At 41.2% G+C, this 21,711-nt stretch overlaps 1 protein-coding gene across 1 annotated transcript in view; it reads left to right on the forward strand.

The window, feature by feature from the left end:
- SNX24 (sorting nexin 24) overlaps window positions 1-21,711 on the forward strand; it is a 253,411-nt gene that overhangs the window by 130,357 nt on the left and 101,343 nt on the right. Inside the window, exon 2 of the mRNA XM_073624694.1 lies at window positions 16,784-16,867. Within this exon, the coding sequence (XP_073480795.1) occupies window positions 16,784-16,867 (84 nt within the window). The remainder of the gene's footprint in view (window positions 1-16,783; window positions 16,868-21,711) is intronic.

Raw genomic sequence — 21,711 nt, forward strand, 5'->3', positions numbered from 1 at the left:
CACAGCTTCAGCTCCTCTGTGTCAGTGAGTGGCTGCTGCAGGGGAAAGGAGGGAGCGAGGACAACAGCTGGCCCATTGGAGCCTATGGGTGACATTGCGGCTCCTTAAATTCTGAGCCTTTGTTGAGTGTTTTGAGCCAGAGCAGTGGTATTGGATCTGGATGGGTGAGTATAAGGGGAAAAAAAGGCCTAAAAGAAGAGGTTAAAAGTCTGGTAAAAGAAATTGAAGTTTTTTGCCTGGGGTAGGGCTTTAATAATGTGTGATCTATGCCTTCCACTACTGAAGCAATGATGATATCCTCAGCTTTGGGCTGTTTAGAATGTAGATGGAGCCATCCTATCTCAGCATCCAGAATTTCCCCTCTGCGTTTGCAGTGGCGATCAAACCTCTGTGTATTAAGACTTTCAAGATACAAACCAGTGGCTGACTAATTGCTTTCTTGGATCTGCCCTTAATAATTACTTTTAGTAAAGCTGTATGGAAAATGAGAAAGGCAGAGACTAATGGGAAAACTAGATTTTTCACTGAATTAGAAAGCAAGACAATCCATATATTGACAAGACTTCAGGTTGAGCGGGATCAAGAAAACTGTTTTGGACTGTGTGTGCGAGGAGTCAGGTGCTGTCCTGATACACTGTGGCATCTGCATTTTATCAAGGTGGAGACGTCTTGATGTGATCTCATGTAAAAAGGTGTCAGCTCTGCCGCAGGAGTGGTTTGGAGAGAAGTCTTTTGATAATTCTGTGTAGATTGAGGAAGAAATCTCTTCTTATCATAGTTACTAGTTAGAGAATGTGCTTAATTGAATAAAAGATTTGGAAAGGAAAAACTATAATAGCCGATTCTCTAAATTGTAATTGGATTAGAGAATTAGCAACATTGATTGTCTTGTTTAGTCCACTACAAGACAACTAACTGCTAACTCAGCCATTCTCAACCAGGGTTCCTCCAGAGATTTCTAGGGGTTCCTTGAGCTGTGGCTAATGAACCACCTTTTTGATGGGGCCTACAGAGTTCAAGGTTCAGCATCACTTAGCAAACCCAGCACCATGACACAAAATATATTTTTAGCTGTCTTTAAGGGTGGCATTCTGAGCACCATTTTAAGGGGAACATTCTTCTTATTGACCATCAGTATAAGGGGCATTGTTCTATTGACCCCTGATGAATTGGTTTTAGTAAGGGTTCCTCGAGAACTGAAAATTATTTTTGGGGTTCCTCTAGAGTTGAAAGGTTGAGAAAGCCTGTGCTAACTATTCAAATTGAAGGAACCCAAGCTTTATCACACTTAATGGGTCTGTGCACACACATATGCACAAAAAATATATTCACTTACAGGTACAAGTTGTTGGTCAAGGTCAAACACCTGCTTCTATCTTAGAAATCCAGTGGTGGTATTTTCCTACCATAGTCCCTTGTTGGCATTTGTTTCAAGCATGTTCTTTCCCCTAATCAGTTGCTGAAACTGTTCTTTGCCATTTTATAATCCCAAAATAAGAGCTGTATTTCGCTGGTGCGTTTTCGATCTCAGAAGTAAGTCTTCATTACTTTTCTTATGTGTGTCTTCGTGTGATGAGCTGCATCAATACAATATTCAGTTTGTTTTTGCCCCGCTTGTGGTTTTGGGTGACTCGGATAACTTTATGGTGTTTCTGTTTCTTCAATTGCAGTTTACATAATGTAAGAGTGATTACATTTCCAGTGTGGGGAGTGGGTCATCACGGATTCCAAGAAAAACGTAACATTTTTTGTGAACTTTAAATTGAAAAGTTAGAGCCTACATTGTTTTTCTAGACCCAGTTTGTGTGCACAGTATGGCCACTGTCTGACCTGGCAGAATCCACATCTTCACTGCTTAAAGCAGTTGTAAAGGTATCTGTGTGTACATATGTATGTATGTATGTGTGTGTGTATATGTATATATGTGTATATGTATGTGTGTGTGTATATATATATATATATATATATACATATATATATATATATATATATATATTTATTTATATAATATAGTTACATAGGTTGAAAAAAGACACAAGTCCATCACTACTTCAACCAAACAAATATCATACAATCACATATACACAATCCTTCACCCACAGTTGATCCAGAGGAAGGCGAAATACCCCAGCAAAGCATAATCCAATTTGCTACAGCAGGGGAAAAAATTCCTTTCTGATCCCCCCGAGAGGCAATCAGATTTTCCCTGGATCAACTTTATCTATAAATGTTAGTACCCAGGTATATTATGTACATTTAGGAAAGAATCCAGGCATTTCTTAAAGCAATCTACTGAGCTGGCCAGAACCACCTCTGGAGGGGGGAGTCTATTCCACATTTTCACAGCTCTTACTGTGAAGAAACCTTTCCATATTTGGAGATGAAATATCTTTTCCTCTAGACGTAAAAAGAGTGCCCCCTTGTCCACCTGTGTTGTCTGTAAAGTGAATAACTCAACAGCAAGTTCGCTATATGGACCCCTTATGTATTTGTACATGTTGATCATATTGCCCCTTAACCACTTCCCTACCCGCGTATGTACATATGACGTCCACAGATGGGATCTCCCATCCTGGGTGGACGTCATATGACGGCCTCGGGTTCCCGGCCATCTAGGGGGCGCGCGCCTGCCGCGTTGCTCTGGACCTTGTGCGTGTGCCCGGCAGCCGCGATGTCCGCCGGGCACCCACGATTGCCCGTTAACCGGGCCGGACCTTGGATCTGTGTGTGTAAACACACAGATCCATGTCCTGTCAGGTGAGAGGAGACCGATCTGTGTTTCTAGTACAGCGGAACACCGATCGGTCTCCTCCCCTTGTACGTCCCCGCCCCCTACAGTTAGAAGCATTCCCTAGGAAACACCTTTAACCCCTTGTGTCCCCCTAGTGGTTAACCCCTTCACTGCCTGTCACATTTACACAGTGATCAATGCAATTTTATAGCATTGATCGCTGTATAAATGTGAATGGTCCCAAAAATGTGTCAAAAGTGTCCGATGTGTCCGCCATAATGTCGCAGTCACGAAAAAAAATCGCGATCGCCCCTATTACTAGTAAAAAAAAAAAAAAAATAATTTTTTTTTAAAAATGCCATAAATCTATACCGTATTTTGTAGACGCTATAACTTTTGCGCAAACCAATCAATATACGCTTATTGCGATTTTTTTTTTTTTTTTACCAAAAATATGTAGAAGAATACATATTGGCCGAAACTGAGGAAAAAATTTGTTTTTTTTTTAAAAAAATTGGGATATTTATTATAGCAAAAATTGTCGCTCTTCTTTTGTTTATAGCGCAAAAAATAAAAACCGCAGAGGTGATCAGATACCACCAAAAGAAAGCTCTATTTGTGGGAAAAAAAGGACGTCAATTTTGTTTGGGTACAACGTCGCTCAACCGCGCAATTGTCGTTTAAAATGCGACAGCGCTGAAAACTAAAAATTGGTCTGGGAAGGAAGGGGGTGAAAATGCCCAGTATTGAACCGGTTAATCTCCTCAAGAGAGAAGAAATTCAGTTCCTCTAATCTTTCCTCATAGCTGAGCTCCGCCATGTCTCTTATCAGTTTGGTTGCCCTTTTCTGCACTTTCTCCAGTCCCCAGATATATTTTTTGTGAACTGGTGCCCAAAACTGAACTGCATATTCCAGATGATTTGTACAGGGGAAAAATATATCTCTCTCTCTGGAGTCCATACCTCTCCTAATACAAGAAAGGACTTTGCTCACTTTGGAAACTGCAGCTTGACATTGCATGCTATTATTGAGCTTATGATCTACCAAAACCCCCAGATCCTTCTCCATTATGGATCCCCCAGTTGTACTCCCCCTAGTATGTATGATGAATGCATATTCTTAGCCCCCAAGTGCATAACTTGACATTTATCTAAATTAACCTCTTGCTTACTGGGCACCTAAACCCCCCTCCTGGCCAGACCAATTTTCAGCATTTAGCGCTGTCACTATTTGAATGACAATTGCGTGGTCATACAACACTGTACCCAAATTAAATTTTTATCATTTTTTCCCACAAATAGAGCTCTCTTTTGGTGGTATTTGATTACCTCTGGGTTTTTTATTTTTTGTTAAAAAAATTTAAAAGGCTGCATTTAAAAAAAAAAAAATACAAAACTGTTTTATATTTTGTTAAGTTTTGCAAACAGGTAATTTTGAGGCTGCACTGATGGGCACTGATAAGGCAACACTGATGGGCACTGATAAGGCAACACTGATGGGCACTGATAAGGCAACACTGATGGGCACTGATAAGGCAACACTGATGGGCACTAATAGGCGGCACTGGTGGGCACTTATGAGGTGGCACTGATTGGTGGCACTGGGTGGCACTGATGGGCATTGATAGGTGGCACTGAAGGGCACTGATAACTGGCACTGGTAGGTGACACTCATAGACAGCACTGCTAGGTGGCACTGATGAGGCACTGATTGGCACCACTGGTGGGCATTTTGTAGGTGGCACTCGTGGGCATTGATAGGTGGCACTGATGTACTGGTTGGCACTGATTGATGAGCACTGTGGGTACTGATTGGTGAGCACTGTGGGCACTGATTCTTGGGCATTGGTAGGCACATATGAGGCGGCTTTGCCTTTCCCTGCTCGGCACTGATGTCCCTTCAACAGAAGCCGGTGATCGGCTTTTATTTCTTTTCACGCTGTCAGCGTGAGAAGAAAAAAAAAGCCGATTACCGATCTTCTGTTTACATCATGTGATCAGCTGTCATTGGCTGACAGCTGATCACGTGGTAAGGGGTCAGGATCGACGCCTTACTCCGATCTCCGATCTCTTGAGTCTCATTGACTTGGGTGATCACAGCGCGTGCCCTTCGGGGGGGCGTGGCCACCTTTCAAAGGGGAGGACGTCTATTGACGCCCTCCCGGCAAAGCAGATCCGCGCTGTAGCCATCATTCGGCTATAGCGCGGATCTGAAGGAGTTAAACCTCATCTGCCACATAGTCGCCCAATTAAACAGTGCATTGAGGTCAGCTTGTAAATGTGTGTGTGTGTGTGTGTGTGTGTGTGTATATATATATATATATATATATATATATATATATATATTATATATAATATATATATAATATATATATATGTATATCAATCTATATATCTCATTTATTTTTTTAACAACCATGTTATACTTACCTGCTCAGTACAATGGTAAGTGGCCCTGGACCTCCTCATCTGTGGTCCCCCACCTGTGCTGTCATCTCCTTTTTCTCGGTGTGCCCCTCCTCCCAATAGGAAGCCACTTCCTATGGTGATGCACCTGCAGGCTCGCTCCCAAGCTGGGCTATGTGCTTCTATTGAGACACACAATGTGGCTCGGCTCCCACTGCTGTCTCTGAGCCTGTGAGGGTGAGAAAATAAAAACAGGTCTGGTGCAGACAGGCAAAGCACTGGATTGATACATGACTCAGGTAAGTATTTAGGGAGGCGTGTGGGGGGAAAACTAGTGGAAGGGTTTTTTTGCCGCAATGCATTAAAGTAAAAAACCACCTGGCTTTAGAACCACTTTCATTCTTCAATAAGACTCAAAAGTTGAATGCAACATCATTTTTCTTCACTTCATAAGTTGTTTTCCTTGTCTTGTTCATCATTGCATTGTCATTTTTATGACTTTGTAATATCTCTGCAAGAATAGGCCATAGACAGTGGGAATCTCTTTTCTACAACCACAGGAAAGAAATTTGCACAGACCATGTTGACAGGGTCGTCAAAGAAAGTTCTGGACAGCCACACTCCAAAAGAATTTGCCTTCATTTAATAAGGTGTCATCCAAAATACAGGTTACAGCAAAGTGGATCAAAGCTTTGATCCACTTTGCTGTGACCTGTATTTTGGATGACACCTTATTAAATAAAGGCAAATTCTTTTGGAGTGTGGCTGTCCAGAACTTTCTTTGATGATATTGTTACAGCATTGCCAGCACCTGAGCTTCTAGACTGGAGGAGAAGCCTTTTACTACAATCTGACCCTCCTGGAGCGGTGATACTTTCTCTCTACCATGTTGACAGGGGAATCCCTTCTGCCAAGTAATTGCCTTCTCTCGGCAGGGGGGTGGACGGAGTAAGACCGTGATTATTGCTAGCTGCTATAGCAGCCACTTGCGATATTCGCAAGCAAATTCGCTATCGATCGATCAACTTGGTACATTCAGCCTGCCCATTAATGGTTTGAATCTCGACTGGTTTCTGGTGAACCTTCCGAGATTTGAATCGTCTATGGCCAGCCATAGTGTCTCCAAATCCCTGGCAAACACTGACATCCCATCTTCTTGGTCTAACTCCCTCCTTTTACCTTACTGCTCTGTTGGGCAGAGAAGCCTCCTATCATGGTGATGGGCCAGTAGAGGAGTATAGTAGTCAGGAAAGGGGATAGAATCTTTTCATGGTGAAAAAAAAAAAAAGTTTATTATTTTAAAAGCTAAAAAATAAAAAGCTGTGACCATCTGCAAGAAAGTCTGAGCCCCGCTCTATGTGCCAAGTCAGAGAAATGTCCAGTCACTCATCACTGTTGGGTGCTGGCATTCAAGGAGCTCATCCCAGCCCATTTGATCATGCAAATAACATCAGGTAGGAAGCCACGCACCAAGGAACATTCCAGCTGTAAGATCGTAAAAAAAAAAGCAGTTTCAGCATAGGCAATGCTCTTCTGATGTGTTTTGTCCTGCACACCAGTCTTTGTCAAAGAGGTCTATACCTTGATGACTAAGCCCAGTGAGCGTATCGAAGCGTGTTAGCAGGTCGTGTCCTATGAGGAGTTTATCACTATTTCATAGCTGGGCTATTCATTTGTGCACAGCTTCTTACCTGATGTTGGTCACATAAAAAATACAAAGCGTTTGAATCACCCAGTATACACTTTAAAGCTAGAGTGAGGTACAAACTAAAGAGTTGAAACCCCTGAAATAGACTCTACTGATCAAAAGAGGTACAAGCTATGGAATTGAGTAACCGGATATACACTCTATCTAGAGTAGATGTGCAGGCTGCTGGAAGTGCCTTCTATGTGGTAGCAATTCGACTTCAGTCATATTAAGATTGAAAGGGAAGAATTCTCGTGTCTCCCTAACAGGGAGGCTATGGGAAAGGGGATTTTTTATATTCTTCATATTAAGATTACATAAGGCACACTTTATGTATGGCTGGAGCAGCTGCTAGAAAACCTAGTTTTGCTTTTGCAAGTCAACATATTTTCTGAGAGTCATTGTTCCAGAGGCAAAGGCCAAGCTACAAATTGTCTGATTATGATAGATCATGTAACTAGGAAGAAGTCTTTGTTTAGGGGTAAAAAAAATCAATGGAAAGACTCTTGGAGCAGATCGTGTTCTTTATCATACACAAGGAATCTGAGCTCTAGAGTGAAATCTGCTGATTCCAGCCTCTGGATGACAAGGATACATAGAACACTTTGTGTGTCAGGATGTTATTTCCCATTTTCATTTTTGTGTTCTTTCTATAACCAGAAGAATGTATTTATTTACATGGCTGCTAAATATTTGTAATTACCCATCATCTGCTACTTGTATGACTATGTTACACATGCCTAAAAAAAAACGTAATCGCAGTACAAAGTCAACAACAATTGTTGGTAATGAAGCAGCATCAAACCCAAAAGCAAACCTGTATTATATTGCAGCTTACCAATTCTTAGATGTGATGTCTGCTTTACTTTTCTTTTTTTAGGCTTTCTTTCTTATATTTTCATCTAATGATCCAGCCAGTAAGTCTGTTTTTTAAAAGAACAAGCTCTCTTCCAGATGCAAACCGGCAAACCATTAACCACTTACGGACCACCCGCCGTCGTTATACATTGGTACTTTGAAGGAGGGTATCGTTATGGCAGCAGCTAGCTACCGTAACCCCGGTATCCTCGTCTTCAGCGGGTGGTCCGTTACAAGATAAAGTGGTCTCTGCAGCAGATTCGCCGCGAGATCACTTTTATCAAAGGTGGGGGAGGGCCCCCTCCCACCGCCATCAGGTGCCCTCCGCCGCTTACTGGAGCCGTCGGCGGAGGCGATTGCAGCCTGTCGTTAGCTGTGCATGGAGACGAGTGAGGGTAAGATGGCCCCCACCCCTCTCCACACAATTGCTGGGTGGAAGCGATGTCAAAACATCACTTCCGCCCACAGCTCTTAAAGGGCCATTTTCTTTAAACAATTTTTTTTTTTTTTTATTGCATTTTAGTCTAAATATGAGATCTGAGGACTTTTTGACCCCAGATCTCATATTTAAGAGGACCTGTCATGCTTTTTTCTATTACAAGGGATGTTTACATTCCTTGTAATAGGAATAAAAGTGACACATTTTTTTTTTAAAACAGTGTAAAAACAAAAAAATAAAAGGTAAAATAAATAATAATAAAAAAAATAAATGTAAACTCGCCCCGTCCCGACGAGCGCATACGTGAGTAGCGCCCGCATATGAAAACGGTGTTCAAACCACACATTCGAGGTATCGCCGTGAAGTGCGCTTATAAGACCGCTGTGCAAATACGGTGTGACAGAAAGTATTGCAACGACCGCCATTTTATTCTCTAGGTTGTTAGAAAAAAAAATGTATAATGTTTGGGGGTTCTAAGTAATTTTCTAGCAAAAAAAAATGTTTTTAACTTGTAAACAACAAATCTCAGAAAGAGGCTCGGTCCTTAAGTGGTTAAACACTGGCAGGGGGGCTTACAGTGTTCCTAAAAGGAAAAAAAAAACTGTTGCTGTAACTGATTGTAAAGTGTTAGCTGCAGTTTGGCTTCAATATGTCAAATGTATTAACAGATTTAGCTATATTAACATTCCCATCCCCCCAGACTGACAATGCTGCTGTCTTCTGTGCTAATCTTATACCGGAAGTGTGTTACTGGTCAGATTACCAGGTGAAAACAGAGTGTAAAAGCAAAAAAAATGTTTGCTTTTGGGTTTAAAGTGTTACTAAACCCACAAAAGTAAAATCAATCTGTATGTGCAGTAAAGCATGCTTGTCCTACTCGCTGTGGAACTTAAGGGGTTAATCCTCTGCGTTGTGTAAAAAGGCTGTTTGATACTGTCTTCTCTGATTCTCCCCTCCTTCCACTGTCCCCAAACCATTTCCTGATAGCACAGAGCCTTGAGGACAAGCTGCACATACTCAGTTTGGTGTGTATTGCTAGAGAAGTTTTTTTTTTCTTGGGAGAGTGCAATGTGATCAGCACAGGGCCAATCAGCACTGTCCAAACAGAGGGTCAGGGGTCCTGCAGCCTCATAGGACAATCAGGAGAGAATGAAAACTCCTCCCACAAGCTTTAACCAGACACTGCAAAAGAAAAAGAAGTAGGGACAGTTGCTGAAGCTGTCGTCCTACAACAATAAAAAGGGGGGAAGTGGACTATCTCGGTACTAATAGCCACGGATTAGCTTTGAATAAAAATTGTTATTTATTACATATAAAACACATATATTACAAAAAAAATCAAAACATAAAAACAGGAAAAGAAAGTCGATACAGTATACATATACTTGTAGACTTCCAGGTGAATTCCTGGGTATGGAACTCTCTCACAGATTATATAATCCTTTACCAGTTTCGCGATCAAAGGACCGCTTCATCAGGAGGATAAATCTATAAAATAAATAATGTTTGGAAACCAATACAAGAGATAACAATACAATATAGAGAAATACGTTTAAACTACAAATATATCAAAACCAAGTATATATCAAATACAGCAACACGCCCGGGTGCAGTCACTTACCCATGAGTCCAAAGCCAGAGGCAAGCTTCAGTCACCAATAACTCCCCCCGCGGCGGACATGGGGGATTTATGCAGGTAATATATCTAAATAAAAATATATATGTACAAATGAGTTGTAATAATATCCAATCTGCTGGAATCAGCACTGACTAGACAGCGGATCAGGGGTCCCGCAGCCTCATGGGACAATCAGGGGAGAATGAAAACTCCTCCTACAAGCTTTACCGGACATGGCAAAAGAAAAAGAAGTAGTTGCTTTTTTTTGTTGGAAAAGTGCAATGTGATCAGCACAGGGCCAATCAGCACTGTTCAGACAGAGGATCAGGGGTCCTGCAGCCTCATGGGACAATTGGGGGAGAATGAAAACTCAATCTACAAGCTTTTAACACTGATAGAAGTCCTAAGACTTCTATATACTGCGAATGAGAAAAGGTATTTAGCAGTTTAGATTTACCAAAATACCGTAATTGCATTTCCATGTTGTGTGTACTGTGGGAGAGCAGATATAGTGAATACAGGGTCCTGGGTTTAGTAACATTTTAATACTACTTTAACATGCAGTTACTGTATTGTTTCATTCTGCATACATTTAGCCCACCTCATCCTTTTTTTTCTTTTTTTAGCTGTGCTGTTACTGGTCTTCATATTTCTTGTCTGTGTAATGCTTTACTTGTAATCTTTAGTCCTAATTGTTATTCAAGCATGTATATTTTATTTGGTCTGTTAAGTGATAATATTGTTAAATTACAAACCAATTTCCTAAGCACCCTGTTTGTTTATTTTCATTGAGTAAGTCTTTAGTCTTTACTTTGGCACTTTTAGGTACATGAACCAATTTCCTTGCATTGTGACACACACTTTGTCTGCACTTTGTCAGTAAAACTGAGACAAATGTGATGTATATTTCTAGTCTCCAGACAATATACTTATTGTACAGGTGATTATACTATTAAAATAAACCTAAAGCAAAACACTTCTATAAAGTCCCACCACGAAGTTTAATCAAGGCAGCAGGTTTCCTTCACTTGATTGGAGAAATTCAGGAGCATGACTGATTTCCAAGCACAAGATGACTAATTGACCTCAACTTGAAAACTCCAGAAGAGTAGATTACCCGCGTAAAATGGTCAAAATTCATAGGGGATCAATTGGATTACAAAGACCTCTACGAATGTGAAGACTTTGTGGAAGCATGGCTTTGTCTTTATTTTTTACCATGTGTGCTGAATAGCCGAGGGGGCCCTGAGGAATATGCTCAGGACTTGGAGTGGTGCAGTCTTTTCTTTGTGTCTATTTTAAAATAAACCTGTCACAAACTGTGGAAGTTCAGATTAATCTGTGAAAAATACATAGCAAAACAATCTGAAGATTTAGATACATTGGTGACTAAATATACACTACTGTGCAAAAGTTTTAGGCAGGTGTGAAAAAATGCTGTCCAATTAAGAATGCTTTCAGAAATAGAAGTGTTAATAGTTTCTTTTTTTATAAATTAACAAAACAGAAGCAAATGAACAGAAGAGAAATCCAAATCAAATCATAATTGGGTGTGAGCACCCTTTGCCTTTAAAACAGCATCAGTTCTTCTAGGTGCACTTGCACACAGATTTTGAAGGAACTCGGCAGGTAGGTTATTCCAAACATCCTGGAAAACTAACCACGGATCTTCTGTGGATGTAGGCTCAAATCCTTCTGTCTAGTCATATGATCCCAAACAGATTCAATGTTGAGATCAGGGCTTTGTGAGGGCCAAACCATCACTTCCAGGACTCCTTGTTCTTCCTTATGCTGAAGATAGTTCTTAATGACATTGACTGCATGTTTGGAGTTGTTGTCCTGCTGCAGAATACATTTGGGGCCAAATCACATGCCTCCCTGATGGTATGGCATAATGGATAAGTATCTGCCTGTATTTCTCAGCATTGAGGACACCATTGATCATGACCAAATCCCCAACTCAATTTGCAGAAATGCAGCCCCAAACTTGCGAGGATCCTCCACCATGCTTCACACTTATTGTACCACTCTCCGGCCCTTCAGCAAACAATCTGCCTCCTGCTACAGCCAAATATTTTAAATTTTGACTCATCAGTCCAGAACACCTGCTGCCATTTTTCTGCACCCCAGTTCCTATGCTGTCATGCATAGTTGAGTCGCTTAGCCTTGTTTCCACATCAGAGGTATGGCTTTTTGGCCGCAATTCTTCTATGAAGATCAGACAGTTTCCGCCAGTTCTGTGCTGATGGCACTGCTGGGCATCTTCCGGTGACGAAGGGCAGGTAAGCATGATGTCTTTCATCTGCTGCATTAGGTTTCCTTGACCAATCACTGCATCTACAGTCCTCAATGTTTTTGTGCTTCTTCAAAAGAGCTTGAACAGTACATCCTAAAACCCCCGTCTGCTTTGAAATCTTTGCCTGGGGGAGACCTTGCTGATGCAGTATAACTACCTTGTGTCTTGTTGCTGTGCTCAGTCTTGCCATGGTGTGTGACCTGTGACATGAAACTGTCTTCTACAACCTCACATTAGTTGCAGGGTTTGGCTGTTCCTCGCCCAGTTTCAAGCCTCCTACACAGCTGTTGCTGTTCTAAATTAATGACTGTTATAACCTATACATAAGTTTGATGATCATTAGCACCTGCTTGCTATAACTGGTTAATCATACACCTGACTAATCCTACAAAATCCCTGATTTTGTGCAAGTGTAAGAATTGATGCTCGTTTGAAGCCAAAGGATAGTTACGCCAAATATTTGATTTTATTTTCTGCTCGCTCACTTTGCATTTTATAAATTAATAAAAAGTAACAAGTAAAGTATATATTTTTGAAAGCATTGTTACTTTACAGCATTCCCTCACATCTGACTAAAACTTTTGCACAGCACTGTATATGCAGATATTGAACCTTGGTGTAATATTCAAGCTTGGTCCTGCTATCAAGCATCCCTGTTGAACCTTAATGTAATTTCTTGGCGTCCCTGACCAGTTTGATAGGGAGGGGGTTAGTATGGTGGTAAACACACGCGTGCACACACACTATCCTCAAGATTTGTTAAAGTGTCATACAGCATCACTCACCAGGTTATGGAGAGCTACGTTTTTTTTCTACATTATACGTCCTCTGTGGCATAATCAAATTATGTAACCCAGTTTCTTTATAGATTGGCCATATGCCATCAAAATCTGCATACTCAAAAAATAATTGCATCTAATCAGCCCATTCTCCCAATGCTTGTCCATAGTTCTGTTCTGCAGTCTACTTATGTTACACATTCTTATTTTTTAGTTTTTTTCCCCGAAATTGTGTTTTCCTTATTTTTGCCCTAGTGTTAAAGTTAACTCCAAACAAAACATTTATTTTATTATGGACAGATAGCGGAAGCGTCCTCAACATGCTTTTTATATCTGTTTGGGGAAATTTCCATGTGTTTCCTGTCTTCCTGGTACTGGGGAAGGAAGTGACATGAATTCTCTTTTAATGAAGCCATAGTAGAAGTGGTTAAAGACTGGTGTTTTTTTTTGTGATCTTTATACCAATTTGGGAAATGTCTACTCACTCCCTTCTATGGGAACCCTGTTTGTCATAGTGAGATTTATTTACTAAAGCTAGAGAGGGCAAAATTAATCACAATTCTGCAGACAAACCAATAAGCTTCTAATCTCAGCTTGTTTAATTAAGCTTTACAATAAAACCTGGAAGCTGATTGGTTTCTCTGCAGAATTGTGACAAATTTTGCCCTCTCTAGCTTTAGTAAATAAAACCCCAGTGTGACAAGATACTATAGGGACAGAAAATGAATATCAACCAAACCCTGATGTTCTGAGATTTTAACCTTTTCCAGTCTACCCGAAACGAAAAAGAAAATAAGATTTTGCCAAAATTGGCTGTTAATTGTCTATTTTGTTGGTCACCTTTACTCCAGACTCTTGGCTGGGCTGCTGAGGCCTATACTCCATTTTGTACATGGAGGATGTTTATGTACATCAAGACAATCTATGCCATTGTGGGAAGGATCACAGTACAAAGGTAGATAGTTATAAAATAGAGAAGAGAAAGAAAAAAATGATGATGAAGAATGCGCATATGTTATGTTGTGGGTAGATAATGTTATAAAGGTGACAAAGTGACATGTTATGTCAATCATGGCAAGGTTCCTGATCCTTTGAGGTGGAAGGGGTTTAGATCAGCATATGTGGTCATTACAAAAGCAGGGTGCTATGACTTTTTAGACATTTTAATGGGGAAGTTTAGGATAATTGTCAGTGGATCGGGTCACTGATGATTGACAGGGTGTTGCTTGAAGAACATTTTTAGTTATGACTTTGGATTGGGTTAGAACTTTGCCTTTGCAATCTCCTTTCATCTTTTAGGAGCCCCCATCTGTGTAGCTTGTCATCTGTTTGAATCTCCAACCCCTGACCCCTGTGTCACTGGCATGTCATATTTGGACTCCTAATTAGAGAGTCTGTAGAGGCCACTTTTTTGGCTCTTTAACCTTCCAGTGGCTGTTGCTAGCTGCAAATTCTGTCATAGGTGTCACACAAAAAAACATAGGTTTATCATATTGTTTGTGTAGGATGTGGATGGGACAAAGCACCCAGCTGAGACCAGAGATAAATATATAGATTACAGAGAAATTAACCTGTCTAAGCTAAACATTCAAGTGTTGTGCTCTTTTTCATTTGCAGTGCACATTTATTGTGTTATTTATTGCATAGGATTAGAGCATTTAAAGCAGGACTTAGGGTAAACTAATAAGTACATCGCTAAAATATACATCTAGTACTGTTTTACCTTTCAAAAGATTTCTAGTTTTTTTTCAGTTGGTCTTGTGATTCACATATTTCCATCATACATAATGGCTCTATTTGGAATGGTGTGTTAAAGAATAACTGTAATTAAGAAGAGGCTGTCTATTTAGTGGTGGATGATGTCTCCAATGCAATGAATGAAGAGAATAGTAATGATGCTGACTTATTGTCTTATTGGAAGGCTGGACACAGAGATGACAACAGAAATTGCAAAGCTGAAGTGGATATAGTGTTGTCATTTGACTAAGAGGCAGAATAACAAGACAGGGTGAACAGAATGACAAATATTTTCATATATATAGATTTCTGACCTTGGCGGTTTGCCAAAGGTGTGGTGTTCTTTCACTTTAACTGATGCTACCATTGCATTTCAGAGATCTTTCAACATAATACAAGATTTGTTTTAGATAATTGTGAGCATAATGAGTTCATAAATAGTAGTTATCTCTTCACACGGTCAGGTGAAGAATTTACCACTATGAGGGCTCACTAGTGCAACTTTGATGCAACTTTTACACACTCTGACGTTTAAGTTGCTAGAAAGTTGCATCAAAGTAGTAGTTGCATTAATTGGAACTGGTGCCATTTTAATCAATGGGCTGCAACTTGTCATATGACTATGTGTTAAAAGTTGCATGACAAGCTTTATCAGTGTGAACAGAGCCTTAATGGCCCTGGAAGCTGCAATTACAGATGTCATCTGCTGGTAAACATTAATACTGCAATTTCATTAGCCCTACATATAGACCATACCATTAGTTACTGCAGCCTACAAACAGGTAGTACCTTATAATGTAAGTGAATGTCTGAATGAGGCCATTTATAGCAAATAATCACTTCATTGTACATCCTTGAAGGGGAGAGGTTCCCACCCATGGAAGTATCTGGGGATTCAGAATCGGGGGATTTCCTTTTTAGCTAGTGATCCTTTATAATAATAGATTAATTGTAACTGTTTGTAATAGATAATAAGAAGAGGGTGCTTGATTCACAGTTTTACATGGAAGATATTTTTAAAGCATGGTGTTCTTTTATGTAATCTAGCAAAAGACAAAACAAATGGGTGTTTAACGATGGTCTTTTGATTCATATGCGATCTCATCAAATTGTGCACAGCAAATTCATTTTAAAACAAAAATGATTTGTATTACTAAAGTTTGTTGAAAATGACATAACATCCGATGGGCAATAACAAGCCCACATACAGTAGAATCAGATGCAAGGATAACGGTCATATTTAGCGTAGAGCTCGTCTACATGTTTTGTGGAACAAACCACTTCTTCGGGGCTTAAGTCTCCTCATCTGACTGGGTATACACTCTGGGTACATCAAGTGCATTCAGGCTACAGGGAGACCATAAGCTGGATCCCAACTCAAGGAGACCAACCAATGGACATGAAGCAAAACAGGTGGTGAGACCAGGAATATTGTATACTTTGTTTAAAAAAAAAAAGCCAGAGTAGTCACTTTAAGAGCATCAAATGGCCACTAGGGAGGATGGTAAGTCGGGTTCAAACAGGCAGTGTATGGATCAAAGGGCAGCAAATGGGATGAGCATCCAGGGTGGGATGTTTGCCCTCACCATCCTCCCTAGTGGCTGTTTGATGGTCCTAAAGTAACTACTCCGGCCATTTTTTTTTTTTTTTTTTTTTTTTTAAGCAAAGTGTACAACTTTTCCGGTGTCACCACCTGTTTTGCTTCATGTCCATGAGTTGGTCTCCTTGAGTTAGGCGCCTGCCAATGGTCTCCCTGTAGCCTGAATGCACTTGATGTACCCAGTGTGTATACCCAGTCAGACGAGGAGACTGAAGCCCTGAAGAAGCGGTTTGTACCACGGAACATGTAGACGAGCTCTACGCTAAATATGACTGTTATCCTTATATCTGATTCTATGTGGGCTTGTTATTGCCCATCTGATGTTATGTCCTTCTAAACAAACATTCGTAATAAAAATAATTTTTGTTTTAAAATGAATATGCTGTGTACAATTTGATGATATCGCATATATCAGGAGACCATTGTTAAACGCCCATTTCTTTTGCTATATTACAGTTTTCGGGCTAGTGATGGCTAGAGGGTTCGGCCTCCTGGTTATCCACCCCCCCCCCCCCCCCCCATATATCCTATCGTTCACATTATCATGTTCATTTAGGTCTAGGTCAGAGTATTATTGTATGCATTTTATTCTAATTTGTAAGTTTATTATTGTATTTATGTTCTCATTTCAGGTTTTTAGAATTGTGGTACTTGTGAATGGAAGAAAACATTTTGTGGAGAAGAGGTACAGTGAATTCCATGCACTCCATAAAAAGGTAATGCTTGCTACTGCAAAACAGATATTTCTTGCTTTATTCTTACATGTTAAGGCCCCTTTTACGTGGCCTGTTAGCTGCATTCTTCAGATTTCAGCTGCAAATTCTTGCAGCTGAAATTACAATGGGCATGTGAAGAGCAGTGGTCGCTCAGCCTATATAAACTAATGATGAGCTGACAGTGGCTGATGCTGTTCACATGTAGCCGCACACACAGCATTTACCTGCGAATATTGGACGCAATGCATATAGGGACGGTCCCAACACTGATGACGTCATTGCGATAGGCAGATTTAAGTTTGCCCAGTGTAATGAGCCATTCCTGTGTACTGCTTTTGCCGGTTGTTATGATGTGAGATGAGTTTTAATCTACATTTGTGTGTAAGTGTTTTTAATCCTTGTTGTTTTATTAAAAAAAAAATGTCTATACTTACCTGCTCTGTGCAAGCAGCCCCGATCCTCTTCTTCTGAGGTCCCCTGCTAGTGCTCCAGGCTCCTCCTCTTCATCGCGTGCCCCCACGAAAAGCTTCTTTTCATGGGGGCACTCGTGTGGGCTCACTCCCGAGTGCTGCTGCTGCGTCCATTGACACAGACAGCGGGACGCTGCCGCGCCCCCACTCCTATGTCACAGGATTTGATTGACAGCAGTGAGAACCAATGACTCCTGCTGCTATTAATCTGTCCAATGAGGGGAGAGACAGTGGCTGGAGCCGCTGTTGCTCATGAACATTGCTGGATCGGGCTCAGGTAAGAAAAAGGGGGGCTGGGTGGGACACTGAAGCACAGAAGGTTTTTCACTTTAAGGCTTTATAACCACTTTAAGTAAATGCATGGAGCACTATATAGTTTCCTCTTCTTCTATGGCAGTTGAACATATGGGGATATATACGGTACTGATGTCTGGATTATCCATTTTACTGGAGTGTGGCCTCATGTTGATTACCCCTTAAAGGGGAAACGCTGACCTCATATCTATTTAGGGGTCATATTGTGGAGATGAGAAGCTGTGAGCGTCAAGAGGTGGAAGTGTGTTATACTGCAAAGATTGAAGAGTGAATATTGGGCACGTACTCTGATCACCTTGGAAGGGGATTTAATCACTAATGAACTTTAATATATTGGTTTACGTTCCTGAAGGTGGACTTATGTCACATTTTGGCTTTAAAGCAGAACTTCACTCTTGTTGAGAAAAATATTGCCCTCTGCTTGATCTGTGTACATTGCAAGGATTTTAACAATCTTTGTTGCAGATTCGTACCTTTTGTTGTTCTGAAGAAATCCACTTGTGTTCCTCTGTGCTGAGTGAGTCTAATGGAGTGGTTTCATAATTATCAAACAGCTGCTGCAGAATCAGAAATTGAAATTGCAGGATCTGCATCCCTTTAGACGTTCTTTCCTTTTGGGAGTCTCTTGCCAAAAAATACATTTTTGTTGCAGGGGGTGCCAAAAATCTTAGTGTAGACTTCTGAGAGAATCAGTGAGCCAATCAAACAAGCAGGAAATGTATGTTTCTGTGGGGGGGGGAGGGGGGGGGTGTACTGTACACATTCTGTGTACAGAACACCTCCAGGTAGCCATATTGCATTGCACTTTACAGAAAGTTACAGTGCTGCAGATTAAAAAGGAAAGGTCATTTTTAATAACATAAAATAACAATATGATTTGTGTCGCAATTATATATGCTATATTATTTTTTTTTATTTGCTATTTTTTTCCCCCAATGAAAGTGGATTTGCCCTTTAAATGTTTTATATGTTATGATGATAATCTGACATTTTTGCATTGACTATCTGTTACAATATTTACTATGAAGTCACCTCAGTACTTTTTTTTTTTTTTTTTTTGTTTTGATTTGGGATGTATTTATTTACTTCCACATATTAGATTACGTAATATAGAGGGGTAGCACCGCACTATTTTGGCCATTCTTATTCCAGCTGGAGGAGTCTGCTGCTGGAATCCAGAGAATGCAGCTAAACATCCGTGTGAAGGAGGCCTAACTGTGCCAAAGTTCACCCTAAATGTGTGCTGGATTGGAGAACCAAATTTAGCTGTTTTCTGTCAAAGTAGTGAAAATGCAGAGCTTTTGCTGAGTAGTTTGGACTCCTGTCTGCATCACCAGAATGCCCATAGACGATTGAAAATGCTTGGGAATTATGTTTAAACCCTTCTAGATGCCCCTGGGAAATCCAACACCTCAGCGCTATTCGCATATTGTCAGAATTGCCCATTGTCACATTCAGGGGTGCCCAACCTTTTATAGAGTGAGGGCCACTTAAGTGACTTGGTAACCGGTTGCGGGCCACAATGAGCAGAGCGGACTGATGACAGGTCTGTGTCCACTCGGCATATGCAGAGCGGACACGGACACAACCCACTCAACTCTAATGGCCCTCTGATCCGCCCAGACAGAGGGGTATGGATCCCCTTCAGTTTTTTTTTTTTTTAACAAGCCTGTTTACATCTGCCACTCCCATAGAAGTGAATGGAGGGTTCGATTGGGTCAGCCTGAAAAAACGGACGTGTGGACTCAATCAGATCGATCATGTGAAGGGGGCCTAAGGCTGCTTTCGCAGTGATGCGCTGCAGGTGCAGCGCAGTGCACCTGTGGCTTTCCTGGGTTAGCTGCACTAAGCCATAGACTTCTATTATACCTTGCAGGTGTGGTGCACTTTCTGAAAGGGCACCAAAACTCCTGCATTCAGGAGTTTTGGTGCTCTTTCAAAAAGCGCATAAAATCCGCAGGCAATAACTGAAGTCTATGGCTCAGTGCAGGTAACTACGGTGCACCTGCTGATCAGTTTGAAAGCAGTCCAGTAACCTCTGCAGAAGAGATATGCCTATATATACACTGTAATTTTAGAATATAAACTTACCTTTAATGATAATCTTCCATTCAGGAATCTCCTTTGCTACAGGTATTGCCAGCTTTTGCTGTCCCAGGCGGAGTGCAATTGGTATCACAATGCCTGTGACAGGAACCGGCTGCGGAGGGAGCAGAGCCACATAAGCCGATGCTTTCTGTATAGCACTGGCTCTATTCAAAACACCGATACTCTGGGATGGTGGGTCAGGAACCCACAATATGGGCTTGTTGACCTGACATCTCAGAGCAGGAGGTCGTGGCCCACATCAGAGGGCGCCACGGGCCACATGTGGCCCATGGGTCAGCGGTTGGACTTCCCTGGTCTAAGTTGTCAAGATTGCTTGTTTGTTAGCAAATTGTCACAATTGCCAGTTTGTTGCCCCATATAGTCTAAATCGCCCACATAGTGTCCTGTATGTGCATTTGTTACCTAAGTATTGTCACAATTGTCTGTTTTCTGACTCATAGTGCAATGTTTGCCTGTTTTCTACCTGCATATTATAACAACTGACTGTTTCCTGTTTATTGTAAATCATTGGCCATTTGGAGCCTATATTGTCAGGATATCCATTTTTGCTTATGTATAGTAAGGGAAAAAAGTATTTGATCCCCTGCTGATTTTGTAAGTTTGTCCACTGACAAAGAAATAATCTGGCTATAATTTTAATGGTAGGTTTATTTTAACAGTGAGAGACAGAAAAACAACAGTCCTCTTAAAGGGAGTGCTCATAATCTCATCTTGTTACCTGTATAAAAGACACCTGTCCACAGAAGCACTCAATCAATCAGATTCCAAGCTCTCCACCATGGCCAAGACCAAAGAGCTGTCCAAGGATGTCAAGGACAAGATTGTAGACCTACACAAGACTGAAATGGGCTACAAGACTATCGCCAAGCAGCTTAGTGAGAGGGTGACAACAGTTGGGGCCATTATTTGCAAATGGAAGAAACACCAAATAACTGTCTCCCTCGGTCTGGGGCTCCATGCACGATCTCACATCGTGGAGTTTCAATGACCATGAGAACTGAGTGGAATCAGCCCAGAACTACACAGGAGAATCTTGTCAATGATCTCAAGGCAGCTGGGACCATAGTTGCCAAGAAAACAATTGGTAACATACTACACCATGAAGGAATTAAATCCTGAAGCGCCCGCAAGGTCCCCCTGCTCAAGAAAGCACATGTGCAGGACCATCTGAAGTTTGCTAATGAACATCTGAATGATTCAGAGGAGAACTGGGTGAAAGTGTTGTGGTCAGATGAGACCAAAAATGAGATCTTTGGCATCATCTTAACTCGCTGTGTTTGGAGAAAGAGGAATGCTGCCTATGAACCAAAGAACATCCTCACCTTCAAACATGGAGGTGTAAATATTATGCTTTGGGGGTGTTTTTCTGCTAAGGGGACAGGACAACTTCACTGCATCAAAGGGGCGATGGAGGGGGCCATGTACCATCAAATGTTGGGTGAGAACTTCTTTCCCTCAGCCAAGGGATTGAAATTGGGTCGTGGATGGGTATTCCAGCATGACAATGACCAAAAACACACAGCCAATGCAACAAAGGAGTGGCTCAAGAAGAAGCACATTAAGGTTCTGGAGTGGCCTAGCCAGTCTCCAGACCTTAAATATGTGGAGGGAGCAGAGATGTATGCAGACCTGGTGGCCAACTACAAAAATTGTCTGACTTCTGTGATTGGCATGTAACCTGGAAGTGACGTTGTGATGTCACTTCTGGGTTACTACATCGGAGACCTGATTAAAGTCGATTCCGGCTTTGTTCGAGACTCCGGCAGACGTGCTAGGGGCGTCCCCTCCCATTACTTGTAATAACAGACGAGCGTTATGTGAGTACACCCCTAAGTGAAAATATCCCAATTGGGCCCAATTAGCCATTTTCCCTCCCCGGTGTCATGTGACTTGTTAGTGTTACAAGGCTTCAGATTTGAATGAGGAGCAGGTGTGTTAAATTTGGTGTTA

This window comes from Aquarana catesbeiana, linkage group LG01 (assembly GCF_042186555.1).
Source record: "Aquarana catesbeiana isolate 2022-GZ linkage group LG01, ASM4218655v1, whole genome shotgun sequence".
NCBI lineage: Eukaryota > Metazoa > Chordata > Amphibia > Anura > Ranidae > Aquarana > Aquarana catesbeiana.